This window comes from Podarcis liolepis (genome assembly GCF_965112155.1).
Source record: "Podarcis liolepis genome assembly, chromosome: 5".
NCBI classification, from domain to species: domain Eukaryota; kingdom Metazoa; phylum Chordata; class Lepidosauria; order Squamata; family Lacertidae; genus Podarcis; species Podarcis liolepis.
In genome coordinates this window covers 29,488,509-29,507,355 of record NC_139556.1, presented here as the reverse complement: position 1 = coordinate 29,507,355, position 18,847 = coordinate 29,488,509, and the positions used below count along the sequence as shown (strand labels likewise).

Genomic DNA, 18,847 nt, shown 5'->3' with positions numbered 1-18,847 from the left:
ATGGCTTGCTGTTGCTGTATTAAGTGTCAGTTTCCACATCTGTAACTTTGTGAAGATGTGAAAATCTGGAAATACTCACGCTTGCGATTTTGCAAAACCAACATCACCCTGATGCCTGTCCCCTTTCAAATATTGCCACCGGATGGATGGATAGAAGCATGCAAAGAAACACAAGAGCAGGGGTCACCAATATTTTTGGTCTAGTTGGCCTATTTTTAAATTTCAGAGAATGCTGGGGGCGATAGTCACAAAATGGCTGCCATGGCTGCTGTGGCATAACGCAAAATGGCTGCTGTGGGGAGCATGGCATAACACAAATTAGACAATTGCCTCTGACAACCTTATGCTTACCATGGGCACTCATCTATGCCCTATTGGTCCTGTTTATGGAGATCACACACAAAGGAGGAGGGAGGGAGGGAGGCTGATGTTATTGCTGTCTAATAACAGGGAGCATTCCTCGGCACCAGGGGGAAGAATATACAAGATAACCACACCATTCTCTTTTCTTGGAAATTGCTTAGAAGGTACCTCCACATATTGCCCCATAACTTTCATTCCAGGAGGGCTAGAGGCTTACTTAAAAAAGAAAGTGAAATCTTAGAGTCTGGGGCACCTGCCAGGGGCACCCTTGGAAGCCTTCACAGGCACCATGCAGACACCAAGGTTGACACACCTTGCAGGCATCATTGTAGCAATCTGAGCCAGAAGTTGCCTTCTGTTTGATTATATGGATTGAACTAACAGGTATAAAAATTGAAGGACCAAATTTGGCAGTTGCATGAAAATTGCTGGAAAATAAATGCATAGCATTTGATAATTTCTGTGACGGAGCTGTGCAAATGCAAGAAACCTGGAAAGAATGTTGATGTGGATAACTTTAAGGGCCCATTAAAAGGCTCACTCCTCACATACCTGAAAATAAAATGAAAATTCATTTTATATAAAGCACTGCTTAAGGTACTTGCTGTATCATCAGCTGTGGTGAGCTGGACTCTGCCAACACTTGTACCTGGACTATCCTGACAATTTTGATTTGGCACAGAAAAGTTTAAAACTGTTCACAAGCAAGTATTGGTCCAAATACAATATACAATAGAAATAAGTATCCGTTAGTGAAAGGTGGGGTCAAGGTCACCACATCTTAATGTCTGTGCCTGACAATATTAGGGCTACTCTAGGGTTTCCAGCTGGCTTGCTATATAATGAAGTATATATCTTGGCCACCTTCTTAATGCAGTGTTTACTCAAGGATTTTGAGAGGGCACAAAACTAATAATGGCAAAAATCAGAAAGATCTAAAGGAAAGGGAGAATGAGGGGAGTTTGTTTTTACTTTAAACCATTCTGCAAAGTGGGTGGTAGGCAACTAAATTTTACTCAGAGTAGACCCATTGAAATAAATGAATATGACTAAGTTTGGTCCATTAATTTTGGAGTAAAACGTAAATTGGATACCCCCTCTTGCATTGCGTTATAGGCAATGGTATTTTCCTGTTAATGTGCATAAAAGCCATAGTTTGTTTGGAGTAGATTTAAGCAAACAAGATGAGTGCACCATATTGGGACAGGAATATTGGCCTTGTATATGAAGGGAAAATGTTTAGTTAACCTGTGCTATATAACTCAGTGACTGACTTATGTCTAAATTATTGGCAATGGAACTCATTCCTTCTTTTTAAGTCACTCAAGTGAGGCTATGGGCTGTTGCTTAAGTTGCTTGTTTAGAAACCAAGGAATATGCCTGAGAATCATTTCCATGACTGAATACATGGAAAAACAAAAACAAAATGCCTTGTGTGAATTCATAATAGAATGACTGAGTGGTGAGCAAGGACCAAGAAGGCCTGGGATGAAATCCCCACTTGACCATGAAGATAACTGGCTGACCTTAGGCAATTATCTCTGTCTCGCCTAGCTTACAGGAGTGTAGTGAGGATAAATGAGACAGGTTGTTGTTGTTGCTTAAATCAAGTTCAGATAAATGATTTTGAAGATCTTGTGTTTCCCAAACATCATCTAAATGATGAACATGGGATCAAATGGGACTGCACTGCTAGCAACCAAAGCCCTATGGAATTCTATCTGCCCAACTGTGCAGAGGACAGCCTTATGCTTGAAAGAACCCTCTGCTTGGAAGATTGTTCAATCCAAGTCTAGTTTAAAGATAAGGAACCATAAGGAGAGAGAGAAGGAATATTGAAGTTGCCCAGGGTCAGTCAGTAAGGAGAACAGACAAAGCAGGCACACAGATTAGCTGGTCACAGTCTTCCCCAGTCTGGTGAGATGTATTGCATTTCTATTTAAATAACAGTAAGCACTCCAAAATTTGCATATATACATGTAAATTAATATATTAAAATCTTATGCAAATTTCTGTCACCTTTCTTTGGTGATAAGTACCTGTGCCAAAGGGACGCGGGTGGCGCTGTGGGTAAAACCTCAGCGCCTAGGACTTGCCGATTGCATGGTCGGCGGTTCGAATCCCCGCGGCGGGGTGCACTCCCATTGCTCGGTCCCTAGCAGTTCGAAAGCACGTCAAAGTGCAAGTAGATAAATAGGGACCGCTTACTAGCGGGAAGGTAAACGGCGTTTCCGTGTGCGGCTCTGGCTCGCCAGAGTAGCTTCATCACGCTGGCCACGTGACCCGGAAGTGTCTGTGGACAGCGCTGGCTCCCGGCCTATAGAGTGAGATGAGTGCACAACCCTAGAGTCTGGCAAGACTGGCCCGTACGGGCAGGGGTACCTTTACCTTTACTTTACCTGTGCCAAAATCCTACATCCACTGTGTAAACATAGAAGGAATAGATTTTTTTTTTGAGTTCAAGCCATTTCTGCCCCAAATGGCCTGTTTTAGGAACTCTATGCTGGCTATTCTCCATGGTGGCTGGTATTCATGACACAGTGAGTTAGCCTGGATAGTGAAGTTGGTTAGAGTGTGGTGCTAATAACACCAAGTTTGCAGGTTTGAACCCTGCCTGGGACAGCTGCCTATTCCTGCATTGCAGGGGATTGGACTAGATGATCCTCAGGGTCCCTTTCAAATTCTACAATTAGATGATTCTACATATATTCAGTACAGTATATGCTACAAGCCATGGTTCCATCAGGAAAGGAGAACAAAGGTTAAAACCCTACCTTACAGCTTGTTGGGTCCACATTTGTTTTCTGACATGTTTTACTGATTAAGAGTTACAATTTAATTTGGGGTGTGTGAGAAAAATAAAAACCCGGAACTTCATAGAATCTGTTGGAAAAGCTAAAGAACTGTGCCCAACTCCCTGAAGCCACACATAAGTTTCTATGTGCAACATAACAACAACAACAACTACAACAACAACTTTATTATTTATACCCGCCAATCTGGTTGGGTTTCCCCAGCCACTCTGGGTGGCTTACGGCACATATAAAAACATAGTAAAACATCAAATATCAAAAACTTCCCTATACAGAGAAGTTTGAGTGAAACAAACCTGTGCAACATTGCATTAGACCAAGCAGTCTCTTTCAGCTTGCTTAATTGTTATTGGCACATGCCCATGAATCAATGAGTCAAATATTTTTACACTCTTTTAGCTGAATTTAGTTTCTACTCAATGCCAGCCAGACAGGCATGGAGACAGGATTCTTCTCTCTCCCCACAAAAACCAATTGCAGTATAAATTGTAGGTGGTGTGAAGGGGCACACTTTACTAAATTGGAATTGGGTGGCAAGATTCACAGGCTTGTGCTTGAATAGATTCAAAATATAATTTTGAAAAGGCAATGTACACACACACGTACGTTATACTTGCTACTTATGCCACATGATAATTTTAGCAATGCTACGAACAAATGACTTTTACTCCATTAATAACTGAGGTTATGGCTAGGTAGTCATTCTGTTGAAAAACATGTCAGTTACAGTGGTGCCTCGCAAGACGAAATTAATTCATTCCATGAGTTTTTTCATCTAGCGAATTTTTCGTCTTGCGAAGCACGGTGTCGGAAAAGTTTTGGAAAAGCTTCAAAAATCACCAAAAACCTCAGAAAACGCTACCACACCGCGTTCTATGAGTTGCTCCTCGAAGTCAAGTCGCAACTGTATTAACGGTGTTAAGAAAAAGGAAACAAACTTGCAAAAAACGCAAGACGTTTTCGTCTTGTGAAGCAAGCCCATAGGGAAATTCGTCTTGCGAAGCAGCTCAAAAACCGCAAAACCCTTTCGTCTAGCGAGTTTTTCGTCTTGCGAGGCATTCGTCTTGTGGGGCACCACTGTAATTAAAATAAAAAGACTAAAAAGGTTGCCTGATGAAAGCTGAGCAGAAGAAACCTTATCAGACATGTACTTTTGCCAGTCTTTCAGATGTTTTGTTGAATCATCAATTCAATTAAAATGAGTGAGGTTGAATTCCTAAACCCACTTACCTGGAAGGAAGTCCCACTGAACTTTGTGGAATTCTGAGTAAAAATACATAGAATGGGGTTGCAGGGTGGAGAAGTATGAGTTATTTTCATATGTTAGCAAATATAAGAATTAAGTTTTGGAATGCCAGTGAAAATTTAGATGTAGAAAAAAAACATAGTGTGTGAAATATATCTGTACTAGAGGGGAGTGCTTGATATTGCCCAGGAATATGTAAAGGTAAAGGGACCCCTGACCATTAGGTCCAGTCGTGACCGACTCTGGGGTTGTGGCACTCATCTCACTTTATTGGCCAAGGGAGCCAGCGTACAGCTTCCGGGTCATGTGGCCAGCATGACTAAGCCGCTTTTGGCGAACCAGAGCAGCGCACGGAAACGCCGTTTACCTTCCTGCCGGAGCGGTACCTATTTATCTACTTGCACTTTGACGTGCTTTCGAACTGCTAGGTTGGCAGGAGCAGGGACCGAGCAACGGGAGCTCACCCCATCACAGGGATTCGAACCGCCGACCTTCTGATCAGCAAGTCCTAGGCTCTGTGGTTTAACCCACAGCGCCACCCAGGAATATGTAGAAACCCCAAAATGCTGTGTGTTTTTAACTGGATAGTGTTTGGGGTTTTTTCTTTTTAGCTTGGATCAGTCATGCCAAAAATCAGGCAAAGTTATGCCAAAGTCACATTTTGATCTACCATCTTGATTCAAAATGACGCCCAGCACCCAAACATTACCAGGGACCCTCATACCCACCTTAGAAACCTTCATGCCAAGCTTGGTGATCAATAGGTGGCCAAGCCTATGCCTGTGTCAAAAAATGGGCCAAGTCAGAATGGCAGCCCAGTAGCCCAACACTGAAGGAAACTGCTGGCCCATGCCGTGGGGACCCTTGTTCCAAATTTGGCAATGATACCTAGGGAGGCAGCTTGGACCTATAAAGAATAGGCAAAGAACTTTTCAAAATATCTAGTAGATATGAATGTATGAAGCCAATATTCTTTTGCTGGTGCAAAAAGAAAACTTATTTATTACATGGATTTCTCTCCCCTTAGTGCCACCTTTTCAGGGAGCTCATTAAAGCAAACGAGAGACCTTGTCCCCAGTCAGGGTTAAATGAATAGCACACAGCAGCAGATTACATATGACACAGGTGCCAGCAGAAACCATTCAAACTGCAAAAAGGAGCCTCCTGTAAGTACAGAGTGTCCTAAGTGTTATCCAAATCGGCTACTTCCATGGATTCCAGTGTCTACTACGAAGCTGCTCTTCACCAACTGCGCATGACAGCCTTATTAGCTTTTTGTCACCAAAAGTGACTCGTTGCTGGTTGTTCTTCTTGAAATTCTCCCTTTCCACTCCACATGGGCTCCATGCCTCCTTCCTTTTCCTTGCATGTGTTTATAAATAGAACTGTCCTGGTAGACTTCATTTGGCCTACCCTGTTGTCCTCTTATGCGAGTTATTTTTTGATCTAAAAATAGAACTCTGCTAGTAGATCTGCATCGCCGGGATTCTGAAAGTTCACATATAAACTGGGCTGCAATTAAGCAATGTGTTAGAAAACCGTATGGCTGACATTTCTGCTCGCAGTCTCCACATTTTGATGCTGCGTAGCCTCTGATATAATAACTGTTAAAGAGTTGCACGTCAAAACACTTCTTAAAACTTATCAACGAATAACCAAAAATATCTCATACAAGCAAGAAACTTCACATGTAGATCTTAGTAGAGATAGAAGCTTTGAGGAATCCTGAATTTTTTATTTATTGAATTTATATCCCACCCTTTCTCCCAAAGGAGCCTAGCATGGCAGAACTTAAAGAGAAAATAATAATAATAATAATAATAATAATAATAATAATAATAATAATAATAATTAATTAATTCATAGCGGAGTTCAGAGTAATTGTAATCAGTTTCCTACAATGATTCCTGACCCAATGAATTGTTTCTTTGATAAAAGCAATGTAGCATCGTTGCTTTCTCTTGGGAAAAAGAGAGGAAGGCAGGCAAAAGTCAACTGTACTTTCTTTTTGCACCCCACACTCTACCATCAACTAGCCTGCAGGAAGTGTCCCAAGAGCTTTAAAGTATGTTAATATTGTTTTATGGTGGTAAGCTGCCTTGGAAGGGTCTCTATTCTGAATGGCAGGATATAAATAATTGTAATAAATGAACAAGGTTTCTGCATATAAAATTCCCACTCCAGAAATCATTGTAAATGTTTATAGGGTTCTAGGAGTATTAAAACAAGCTCCAATGTGTGATGGAAGATCACTGTGCATTTATTAAGTAATTCTTTTGCAAGGGCTAGGGCCACTTCACACACTTATTGGATCCTAAAAAGGTAAAGGGACCCCTGACTGTTAAGTCCAGTCACAGACGACTCTGGGGTTGTGGCACTCATCTCGCTTTACTGGCCAAGGGAGCCGACGTTTGTCCATAGACAGTTTTCTGGGTCATATGGCCAGCATGACTAAGCCATTTCTGACGAAACCAGAGCAGTGCACGGAAATGCCGTTTACCTTCCCACTGGAGCGGTACCTATTTATCTGCTTGCACTTGACGTGCTTTCGAACTGCTAGGTTGACAGGAGCTGGAACCAAGCAATGGGAGCTCATCCTGTTGCAGGGATTTGAACCACCGACCTTCTAATCGGCAAGCCCTAGGCTCTGTGGTTTAGACCACAGCGCCACCCGTGTCCCTCTGTTGGATCCTACTTACCTGAAATATATTTAAAGTTACGCTGAGACGCTGCCAGAGCCCTCTCACTCCCTTCCCAAAGCAGGGATGGAAGGGGGAAGTAAGCATATAAATGTAGAGCAGAGAGTGTTGGGTTTCCTTGGCTCTCCATTTACTTATTTATTCATCCCCCAACACCACGTAAGGTTGCAATCACGTACATAAAGCAAACACAATTTGTGGGCTTGCTGTACTTGTACACAGCGTGTGTTTGTAAATGTGTTGTGTTCTACCCACACTTTACATTTTTAGATGTACACAGCTAAGATCTTTTAAGGCTACACCCAAAGTGTGAAGTGGCCTCCCAGGTTGTTCACAGCAGCGTAATTAGAATATATACGTTCAATGAGGTCGTAGCTTTATTTATAAGTGTTTTCTCCAAATCAGCCAGCAGAGAGCACTTTCTTTTGCAACATATCATCTAAGCAAGGATGCAAATCTAGGGAAAGTACTAGGGTTTTGTTTTGATTTTTTTTTCTGGCCTAAAAAAGGAAAACATAACAACTGGTTTTGCATATTTCTGTACAAGCTCCTCTTTCATAAAACCCTGCTGTCTAAGGTTTAGTTCTCACCAAGGTAGTCAAACCTTTATTTGGGCTGCACTATTTCAGGCTGCAAGTGGGGGCTCATGAAATTGAATGTTTTCACACACAAAAAATATTAATTCAATACACACAGAAAACTAGAGGAAGGATAGGCACGAACCTTTTGTCTGACATCAGGTTTTCTATTTACAGGGATTAATTTTATTTCATTTTTAGAAGTATTCAGTCACTCAAGTCTCCACCTGCAATCTGTTCAGGTTAAGGTTTATTACCTTGATAAAAACTAGCTCTAATTGTTCCCTCAATTGTCGGCAGTGTTTCAGATTACAGATCTATCTTCAATTTGCCCTCCATTTTAGGAAAATATTAACGTTACTTGGCTTCCGGTATTTAGCAAAAATAGATGTTTCTGTAACCTACTTAGAGTCAGAAACTGCTATTGCCCATGTGCCATTTGATTGTGCTTTATTTAAATAAATAAATAAATAAATAAATAAATAAATAAATCATTATTCATAGAGACCCAATGTTTAATAATCTAGTAAGTACTATAGGAGTATTAAAGGAAGAAGCTTTCAGAAGCAAGAATGCAATGGTATTATCAGTTACCACCTCTATTTTATTTTTTTTTACAAATCAACAGGGTGGTACATATATGAGGAAGAAACAGAATGGGAAAAATGATGGTTCATTACAGAACAACATGTAGGTCCGGTTTGCACATAACAATAAGCAAACGATGGTTTGGCACAAGTGTGTGTGTGCTCAGGTTCCCGTAAAGCTGATCACAGCTGATTTGCTTCTCTTTTGGTCCTGTTGCTGTGAGCTAGGCTATGGTTTGGCTTAGCATGCTGTCTGAACTTGGGCTTGTGTTTGGACTTGATTCAGTCCAATCATGAGCTGTTAACCAAGAACAAACCTTTGTTACAGTTTGTGGTTTCGATGGAGTGAGGCAAACTACAAGTCTGGGTTTGGATGACATGCCAAGTCAAACCCATGGTTTATCTCACAGCAGCATAGCAATAGCTAGATTGGAAGAGGATCAAAGCTATCATGATCTCCTCTCTGGAGACCTACATATTAAGACAAGGTTTGACTTAGTGTTAATTAGCCAATCTGGATCATACAGAACAACATTACACTGACTCAGTTTGGGTGGAATGATAAACCATAGTTAGTGGTTTACTGTGAACACACTTTTCTGCACTGTTTGTCTCCTCCCTACTAGCACATGCGGAAAACAAACCATGAGCCATTGCTTAGCAGTATTTCCATATCAAGGATTGTGTTTTTCTTACTCCAACAAGCCAAGTGAGTAAGTAAACCAAGAACAAAGCAAAACAAACCATGGTCATAATTCTCCGATCATAATTCTGAGCCAGGGAACCATGGTTTGTTTCTTCCCTGTGTGAGCAGGGAGGAGACAAACAAACCAGAAAAAATTGATCAGGATAAAACCATGGACAAACAATCTCAGTAGCATCTTTGCATCCCACCCCAGATGCGTGTTCAAATAGCAGTCCCCTATTCCTTACCACATATTATTTCCATGTGGCTGCTCCCCACACCTCAATGGGTGATGCTGTAGATCTCCAAAAGCTTTGGGGGCTTCCAGAAGGTGCTGCTAGAAGGGGGAGCTGAAAAGCCTGTAATTGAGCAGAGCACCTTTAGTATAGAAGGGATTTAAAGCTATTTCTGTATATAAGGGATTTAAAGATAATTCTTAAATTTTCATTGCATCAAAAGCCCATGTGCTGGGTAAGTGTATATTTTTAACCCAACCCCTTTTGAATGTTTTTATTAAAGATTTCTTTAACAGTGTAGGGGTCTAGAGGTGACAGAATGGTGTCTCCATCTACTCCCCCCCCCCCCTGTTTGTGTGAGACCTGTACATATCTAGCCAAAACATTTTGCTGAGTAGGTCAGCAGTGTGTGGAAATTTGATCCAGAAACCCTCCACGGACTTTGGCGATACCACAACTCAAGGCATGTAGCACTTTCTCTGTGAGACCTACATCAGAGAAGGGGGTGGGGGGGGGAAGGGAAGGGAAGGGAAGAAATTGTCTATCAATCTTCTGTCATGAATACATGCTGGCATGGGACTGGCTTAGGAGATACAAATAATTGCAAATCTCTGTTTTATGGAAGTAGTTGGTGCTTTTATGTGATAAATAATTGAAAGGGTAATCAATCTTAATGTTAATATAAGTAATTTGAAGTGTGCCTAAAGGAGTAGGGCTGGATAACTATGAGAATTGAACATTAATTCAGCAGGACTGTCTAGTGCATATAATCATATATGTGTGTGTACACACACACACACACACACACTCACACACACACACACACACACACACACTGTTTTAAATCTTCCTGGTGGTAGTAATTATTGAGAACCAGCCACCTGATCTCTCTCTCTCTCTCTCTCTCTCTCTCTCTCTCTCTCTCTCTCTCATCTCTTGGAGGCTTCCTTATCTGGTTTGTGCGTTCCCCAGTACATTCAACACATGGGCTGGTGCTGCGCGCTCTCGGGAATCGGAGCAATTTATGCTCAGTTTCTCCGTCTGCAAGGCACAGCAAATCATCTGCTGGTGAAAGCTTCTGAGACCTGTCAGCAATCTGCAGCTGATTTCTGTGCGTTCAGAGGCTGGGGAGGCACCGTGGATGGAACAAGCTACCAAATCTTGCCGAGATCTTACCCCAGGGGTAACAGTCAGTGCAGAACAACAAAAGAAAGCGGAGCGCTGCTTTTTCACTGGAATAGTAGCTTATCTGAACTCCCAGCTCTGTAACTGAAGGGGTGGGGGAGAGCTGGGGAAATCGCGAGCAAGGCTCTGAGTAGCAGTTCCAGCTTCTACAGGAGTAGCAGTGGCTGTGTTTAAACAGCACTTATTCTGTTACTTGCCTGAGAAACGTCAGCAGATGGACTTTGGTTTCAATGCTCTGATATTTCCAGGGACTCTGGATGTTGGAATACAAGTAGCGGTCTATAGATTGTGTATTTTACTTGCTGAAAAATGAGTGAAGAAGCAAAGGAGAAGAACGCAAAACATACTCACAGGAAAAAGAAAGGCAAAAAGGTAAACTCCCAGAAAGGTTCCGGCACCTTTTATTCTCGGTTATAAGGTTTTCTTTTCTTTTTTTTCACGTGGGTTCAAAAAAGGGTTTGATTCTGGGGTCTTTTAATTTAGGGAACCAAGAAGATGCTAGAAGGAGGATGCTTTTGTTTTTCCTGGGTGCTGATGGGTGTGTTCCCTTCCAGGAAACAGAATGTTGTAACACAATTGCTTTATGTTCTTCAAATATCTGAGCATTCTGAAACAAATTGCTTACTGCATGATTAAACAATGTGGCTTTTTGATATACTACAGCAATCTTTTAAGTCCACACCCAGTGAGTAAACAAACATCCCCATGAAAGCTTAAAAGAAACTCTGCCTGTCAACAGTGTGGGCTTGCTAATAGATGTTGTTGCGAACATTTTAAGTTCTGAATAAATGTGTGTGTGTGTTTGTGTAAATCATATAAAACCTTTTCAGGCAACACCTTGGCTAGTATAGTAGCTGTTTTTACATTCTGCAGCTGAATGAATGGTGATGAAATTTAACTTTGGTTCAGAAAACTGCTTTTGTCGTGTGTTGTTGTTTCTTTATTATAGAGAACCACACAGGTGGTTCTTAGATGGATTTGCCAGAATGTTTTTTTGTTGTGCGGAATAACATGGATCCTTCAAAATTGGCTTTTGTTGTTGCTGTTGTTATTTGCACTGGCTTGCAAAAATAAGATGCTGAGCATTTAATAAATAGTGATCTTGGTGATTTCTGGTGGGAGTAGCTGAAATTCTCAAGTCTTTGCCAGTTCATGCCATTTAAATATGTGGGATTAGTTAGGAGTAAGCAGCTGTGAAAAATTGCAGTGACTATGTGTTCCCTTCAGTTTGTCGGTCTCTCACTCCCTTCCTAAATACATTTATTTGGAGGTAGGCTCCAGTTCCAGTGAAACCTACTTGTGAATAAAAATGCCTAAGAGTGTGATTATAAACATGCTTGCTCTCTAAACTGAGTTCCACTGAGTTCAGTGGTAGTTGCTTCCATGAAAGTATTGCAGCCTTAGACTGTGGTGCATAAATCAGCTGGACTAGGTAACTTGGGATATTGAGGTTTAACTGATCCACAGGTTGGACTGTCTATGTAGCAAATTGGGGAAGAGAAATATATAAATATTTGAAAGGTGGTTTGTAGCATTTTAGAAGGAAGTCGAGCACATTCCTCTCCCCATAATCTATTTTTGTGTCTGCTCTTTGCAAATATATTCTGGATTTTGCTTATAGGGGGGAAAATGCTCTAGAGAGCATTGGAACGGGTAATCTCTGTTGCATGTAGCATATGAAATGCTTCTGCCTGGCACTGTTTTCTCACCAGGGTAGGAAATACAACTCACTGTGGAGTTGGTTTTTTGAAAGATAAATGTTTTTAATAAAAGAGAGTATTTGTCCTGTGTTTACAGCTATACAGTTATTGTTGTTTTAAATCAAGTGGCATAGAATAGTAAGTGTGAAAATCCCTGTATTTAGATGAAAAGTCTTCAAACCCTGAGTAACTAAGTCAGTGGTGATCCTATGCACACTTACTTGGGAGTAAGTCCCACTGAGCACAGTGGGATTTACATTCAAGCAAGCATCCTCAGCATTAGGCTGTTTGGATTGGCTTCAACCCATTCTTCCTGCAGTAGATGTGACCTAATTGCTAAAACCCAATTCTCCTAGGAAATATGGGTACAAATTTCAGCCACATTCATGTCCATCTTTCAATATGTTTTGTTTAGTGGGAAACTGATGGTTACTGTTATGTCCTCCTCAAGTGAAGAAGAATTTTGGTGCACACTTGCTGGTTGTGGTTTGGGGAAGTGACTGAAATGTCACATATGGATTTCTGGAGCTTCACAGCACAAAAACCACAAAGCGTTACGGTATACATGTTTTGTGTCATTCGTGACATTATTTTCCTTCCACAGTCTCGTCCGGAGATTGCAATGTCATCATGGTGTCCTATACCAGCCTTCCCCAAACGGGTGCTTTTCAGATGCTTTGGGCTTTAACTCCTATCAACCCCAGCAAGTATGACTAATGGTGAGACATCATGGGAGTTGTAGTCCAAAACATTGGAGGGCACCAGGTTGGGGAAGACTGTCCTATACCAATACCAGTACTGAGGCACATAGAATGGTGTCATTAGCGACTTGTTTCCACCATTGCAATTCTTGCTCCTATCCTATCCCCTCAAAGGTCCACTATGGTTGAAGCCTCTTCAAAGGTGGTTGTGATTTTTTTTTTGAGAGGTGGGGGCAAATGTTACATAGCTAGTAATAATTATGATAGGATCTTGTGAGCATATTTATATTTGGGGGTACCTGCTACTGTTACCTGCTAATATATTTGTAATCATGCTACAGTGGATCTAAGCAACAGAGTGGAATGTATAATTATGAATCCATTACTCCTATAGGGAGTCTCCTCTATTTTCAAATGGATTAGAGAGCTTCATAATATTGCATTTTACTCTCATGCCTCATCTTGTTACATGATAGAGCGGAATGGATCTGTCGCAGACAGTCATACTCATGATATGTCTGGGCTGCTATCAGAGTGATATTAGAGAACCGGATTAATCCCTTATTTCAAAGACTAACCATTAACCTTCATAGCATGCAAGGAATTACCCTTTCATATTGCAAGACTTCCACCATTATCCCTGTTGACTTTGCTGTTTTTCAGTCTTGGAATACACTGGATGATGAGGGCTGATGACTGACAGTTCGAAGCACTTACTTTAATGAACTGAAAGAATCCTCCAAGAAAATTTTGGAAAGTAAATTAAGGAAACAACTTTTTATATAAAAAGGCACTGTAGATGTGCCCTAACCTGATGCCATAAATGGAGAATCAAGCAGAACCCAGAACAACTTAATAGCATCTTTTCCTGTGGTTTGTTTGCGCATGGAGATATGATACACACATGATATATTTGGCACATCCTGTGTGCTTCCTAATCTTACGCCAGAGTTTCAAAGAAGAGAATGCAAGAGTTAGTCTGTTTTAAATTTACTCAGCAGCTCTCAAGCTAGTTTTAGATGTTACAAAAGGGTAGCGGAAGCAGGAGTCTATTGAGTGCATTTTGTCATGATCTGGCTGTATACAAGTCTTACCTGCTCAATACATTTAGGAATGGGCTGTCTTTTTTGGAGACTAGTTAACAAAATTCAAACTCTGGTTAGTACAAGATTAACCCCAGGCTTCAAAGTTCTGGCAAGATGTATGCTTGATTAGGCAGGATTGGAGCTCTAGTTGGGCAGAGAAGAAAAAGCCCAGCGTCTTGTCGGAACCAGGAGAAGCCGCTTGGCAGAGATGGGCTCATACATTATGACATGTGTACAATGCCAAGGCTGGTGAGGTGCATGGACAGGTCTGGAGTTGTACTGCATGACAAGAACACTGGAGCAGAAGATCTACTTTCAGAAGATAAGACATGGATTATGGGATGTAGGATGGACATGGTAAGTGCTTGCCAGGCCTCTTGAGGATCCCTGAGATGAGGTTTTAAAACACAAGAATTGCCAGTGAAGAAATGAACATGGCAAGGCACAGTTTCCTTCACAAAGCAGGGCAAGCTGTGGTCAAAGAAATGGAAACACAACCCCAGCAGGGCATGCCGACCAAGAAGCAGCTTGTATTTTCCCAAGCCCCGTTTTAAACTATCAAACCAGGCTGTTCTGAAATGGGTATGGACACCTCTGCCCCTGCAGCTTGCCTGAGGGCAAGACCAACCCTTCTGATGCAAATGGGAGTTCATTGCTGGAAAAGCATGAGTTAAAAGTAAAAGGTAAAGGACCCCTGAACGGTCAAGTCCCATCAAAGGCAGCTGTGGGGTGCGGCGTTCATCTCGCTTCAGGCCAAGGGAGCCAGCATTTGTCCACAGACAGCTTTCTGGGTCATGTGGCCAGCATGACTAAACTGCTTCTGGTGCAACGGGGCACCGTGACAAGAGCACACAGAAGCACCATTTCCTGTTTACCTTCCTGCCACATACTCATGTTGGTATGCTTTCAAACTGCTAGGTTGTCAGGAGCTGGAACAGAGCAACGGGAGCTAACTCTGTCACATGGATTCGAACCGCCAACCTTCCAACTGGCAACCCCAAGAGGCTCAGTGGTTTAGATCACAGTGGTTTAGATCACAGTGGTTTAGATCACAGTGGTTTAGATCACAGTGCCTTCCGCTCCCTTACAGAAAAGCATGAGCACCTTCCCAAACATTTAAAACTAAAGCTAAAACAATGAAATCCATTAATATTCAATGTTTTAAATTTTGACTCTGAAAATTAGATCGAAAATGCAAAATCCATAAGGCTTTCTGATCAACAGATTTGTTTTTTGTTTTTGTTTTTATTGCTGAGAAAGAAATTAGGCACTATAAGTCTTGGACCAGAAAAATGCTCATCTTGTGGTAAAGCTGTTCCAGGAAATTGCCTCTTCAGGTGGGAAATGCCAGGACTGAATGCTGCATTCTCTTATAAAACTAGATATGTGTCGCAGTGTTAGAATTCAGGTATAGAAGCCAAGTGCAAAATGGCTCCTTAAACCAGGGTTACATGCGTTGAAACGGAATAATGCCTAGTTGCCATTTTGGGGCCAGTTACCTCAAAAGTCTTATTTTTCATTATGACTTTTTGGTTCCTGAGATTCATTCTGATAAAATCTAACAGATAGAATACTACAGGATGTGTTGCTAGTGTGTGAAAACAAGCAAGAATCCCTAGGCCTGCACCTCCAGATGGTGGAGACATCAGCCGCCATCCTGGCGCCCGGGCATCATCACTTGGTTGCAAGTGGCCGAGAGCCAGGTGCAAAATATGCCTGGTGCCTGGCAAATTTCGAACGCTCTGTGTGCACGCGCATGGAAAGAGTCTAGCCTAGTCTATGTCTAGCCTCAGCCTCAGAATTCTTAGAAGGAAGAATCTGGTTAGTTTGAGTACAAGGTTGTAATCTTCAGGTCATTAGGGTTAGGGCTATTTACACATTTGCAGATGTGGACATATGGGATGGAGCAGCAAAACTGAGCAGGCCGCACCCTGTTCTTGCTTCACCTCTGTACTCTTCTATACTGTGTGAAATTCAGCACATGCACTCATTCCTTAAACACTTCTCAAATACATGATCCTGGTTTCTTAAAATGGTGTATGTGTATGTGCAAGATTTTGCATATTGGCCATGCATACATTGGAATCAACATGTATTTACACACTTATGCCAGTATGTCATGGTGAAGCATAAAGACACAGAGATGATAGAAGCCGACTCTCGTCACCACCCATTTGAGATATGTACAGTGTCAAATATTTCAGTAGTCCACTGATGTTCCATTGACTTAAGTGGGAACTATGCTGGACTAAATAAAGGGTTGCAGCTTAAACATATTTGTAATTTTTCTGCTTGAAAAGGTAAGTGGCCTTTTAATAATTTCAATAATGCCTAGTGAGTAAAACTGTTTGTTCCTGGCATTTATCAAATACAAAATATTCTACTTGCTTCTTTTTGGCTTGCAATCCTGTTGAGTAACTCTTCCTTTGAGCTGAAAGGCAATCAGATACTGTTGGATGAAATTGTATGAGAATTCTTCATACGATTGCACTATATAAAACAATTCCTTGCAAATAACTGTGGTACAGATGTTGGAATCGCATCTGAAAGCTGTGAAATGAGTGGAAAGGGTGGCTGTCTTTGGAGTTCTTTGCATATGCAAATTAATTTCTCTCCCTTCTTCTGTGAAATTAGTGTGATGTAAAGAAGTATGAGTTTAAAATGTAGATCTGAGAAGCAGTGCGTTTCAAATATCTCCACTATGTCTGTGCATCACAAATTTGAGCAATACAAAGATAACGATGCGTCAGAAAAATAACATGATGCTTGTAGTGTTGCAGTAACATTGATGTACATGAAAGGGAGGCAGTGGTCTTGAGTATTAAGAACATTAGAGCCTGCTAGATGAGGCCAATGGCCCATCTAGTCCCTCCATTAATCGGAGGATGTGGTGGCAAAGGAGGCAGGTCACACATAAGGACTAGCGAGTGGTGACTAGGTGTTTTTATTTTGTGGTGGGGAGGGAAGAAAAGCAATGGCTGAGGCCCTTGGATCTGTTGAGTTTTACCTGCCAGCTCCTTATGTGGCCTTAGGCAGCTGCATTCCCTTGAGATAGTTGACACTATCCTTGTGCATACTTTACAATGACTGCATATATAATGGGGGGCAGGGTTGAGGCCATTCCTCTCTCTCACACACACCCTGCCCATGTTCCACATAACCTCCGGAAGAGCCTCCACACACAGTTTGTCCCTTACAAAGGGAAATCTGCATGCATACAGGCTCCTCCCTAAGTGTCTGGAGATGGTTGATGGATGGATGGCAGCTAACAGATTGAGGTTGAATCCTGATAAGACAGAAGTAATGTTTTGGGGGGACAGGAGGCGGGCAGGTGTGGAGGATTCCCTGGTCCTGAATGGGGTAACTGTGCCCCTGAAGGACCAAGTGCGCAACCTGGGAGTCATTTTGGATTCGCAGCTGTCCATGGAGGCGCAGGTCAATTCTGTGTCCAGGGCAGCTGTTTACCAGCTCTATCTGGTACGCAGGCTGAGACCCTATCTGCCCGCAGACTGTCTCACCAGAGTGGTGCATGCTCTAGTTATCTCCTGCTTGGAATACTGCAATGCGCTCTACTTGGGGCTACCTTTGAAGGTGACCCGAAAACTACAACTAATCCAGAATGTGGCAGCTAGACTGGTGACTGGGAGCGGCCGCTGAGACCACATAACACCAGTTTTGAAAGACCTATATCAGCTCCCAGTACGTTTCCGAGCACAATTCAAAGTGTTGGTGCTTTAAAGCCCTAAACAGCCTCGGTCCTGTATACCTGAAGGAGTGTCTCCACCCCCATCATTCTGCCCGGAAACTGAGGTCCAGCACCAAGGGCCTTCTGGTGGTTCCCTCACTGTGAGAAGTGAAGTTACAGGAAAACAGGCAGAGGGCCTTCTCGGTAGTGGCACCTACCCTGTGGAACGCCCCCCCACCAGATGTCAAAGGCAAAAACAACTACCAGACTTTTAGAAGACATCTGGAGGCAGCCCTGTTTAGGGAAGCTTTTAATATCTGAAGGACTATTGTATTTTAATATTTTGTTTGGAAACCCAGCCAGATGGGAGCGGGGTATAGATAATAATAATAATAATAATAATAATAATTATTATTATACTGGGTGGGGACGGATTGAGAGTATGGACAGTGGGTGTGATCTTGCACTTCTCTTTTATGCATTCATTGACAGGTGGGCAGAGGTCTATGACCTGCTCCTCTCTAGCAGTCTTCATCTCTGTTCTTGGCAACTGCCCCTTCCACCATACTGGGAGTTGGCTTTCTGCAAGGTCTGTTAGTGCCAAGCTAGCATTCTCTAGCTCCTCTGGAGTGACGAGGCATCTTGCTGTTGCACATGAATGTGCAAAAGTGCTTAAACACTTGAATGCCACTGGGTAATGTTTCAAGCCTGAGAGCAGTTAAAATGTTCTTTTCAAGTGGAATTTAGCTGAAAGGTGCGTTATTAAGCTTCCTTAAGTAGAAAGTTGGGGATCACTAGCTGGAGATTTTCTGCTTCTAAACTCTTGCCTGGGCTCTTCCTGTTGCCATACCCCACCCCGGTTCCATTCACAAAGCTGCCTGATATACAGGGAATTGGGCACTAGAGATACACACAAGCCTAACAAAATTTATGAATTAGTTAGCGACCAATGTAAGGATGCAAGGCTTGGAGTGTTCAAATATTACCATTGGTTGCAGGCAATATGTTTTTTTTGTGTAGTTATTTCATAAAATTTATGCATCACTTGATTGTTAAAAGCACACACACCCTCAAAGCGGGTCACAAACAGATAAAACCATAAAATTAAGAAAACCTTATAGCCGTGCTTTAAAACATACAAAAGTTAAAATATTAATACTGATTAAAATTACCTCAACTTTCTAAGCATCTGGTCAGACTTGTCTAAACAAGGATGCTTTTAGCAGGTGCCGAAAAGAGTACAGTGAAAGGCGCCTGCTTTATCTCAACAGGCAGGGAGTTCCA

General features: G+C 42.0%; 1 protein-coding gene across 30 annotated transcripts in view; it reads left to right on the top strand.

Moving 5' to 3' along the window:
- ANK3 (ankyrin 3) overlaps positions 1-18,847 on the top strand; it is a 407,765-nt gene that overhangs the window by 42,291 nt on the left and 346,627 nt on the right. For 8 of the 30 annotated variants that reach the window (XM_083502240.1, XM_083502231.1, XM_083502238.1 and 5 more), the window contains exon 1: positions 10,179-10,764. The exons of 20 other annotated variants lie outside the window; for them this stretch is intronic. In XM_083502240.1, coding sequence (XP_083358366.1) covers positions 10,702-10,764 — 63 coding nt within the window. In that variant the 5' untranslated portion in view covers positions 10,179-10,701. Of the gene's footprint in view, positions 1-10,178; positions 10,765-18,847 lie in introns of those variants that run through there. 2 more of the 30 variants (XM_083502252.1, XM_083502257.1) reach the window with 1 other exon arrangement.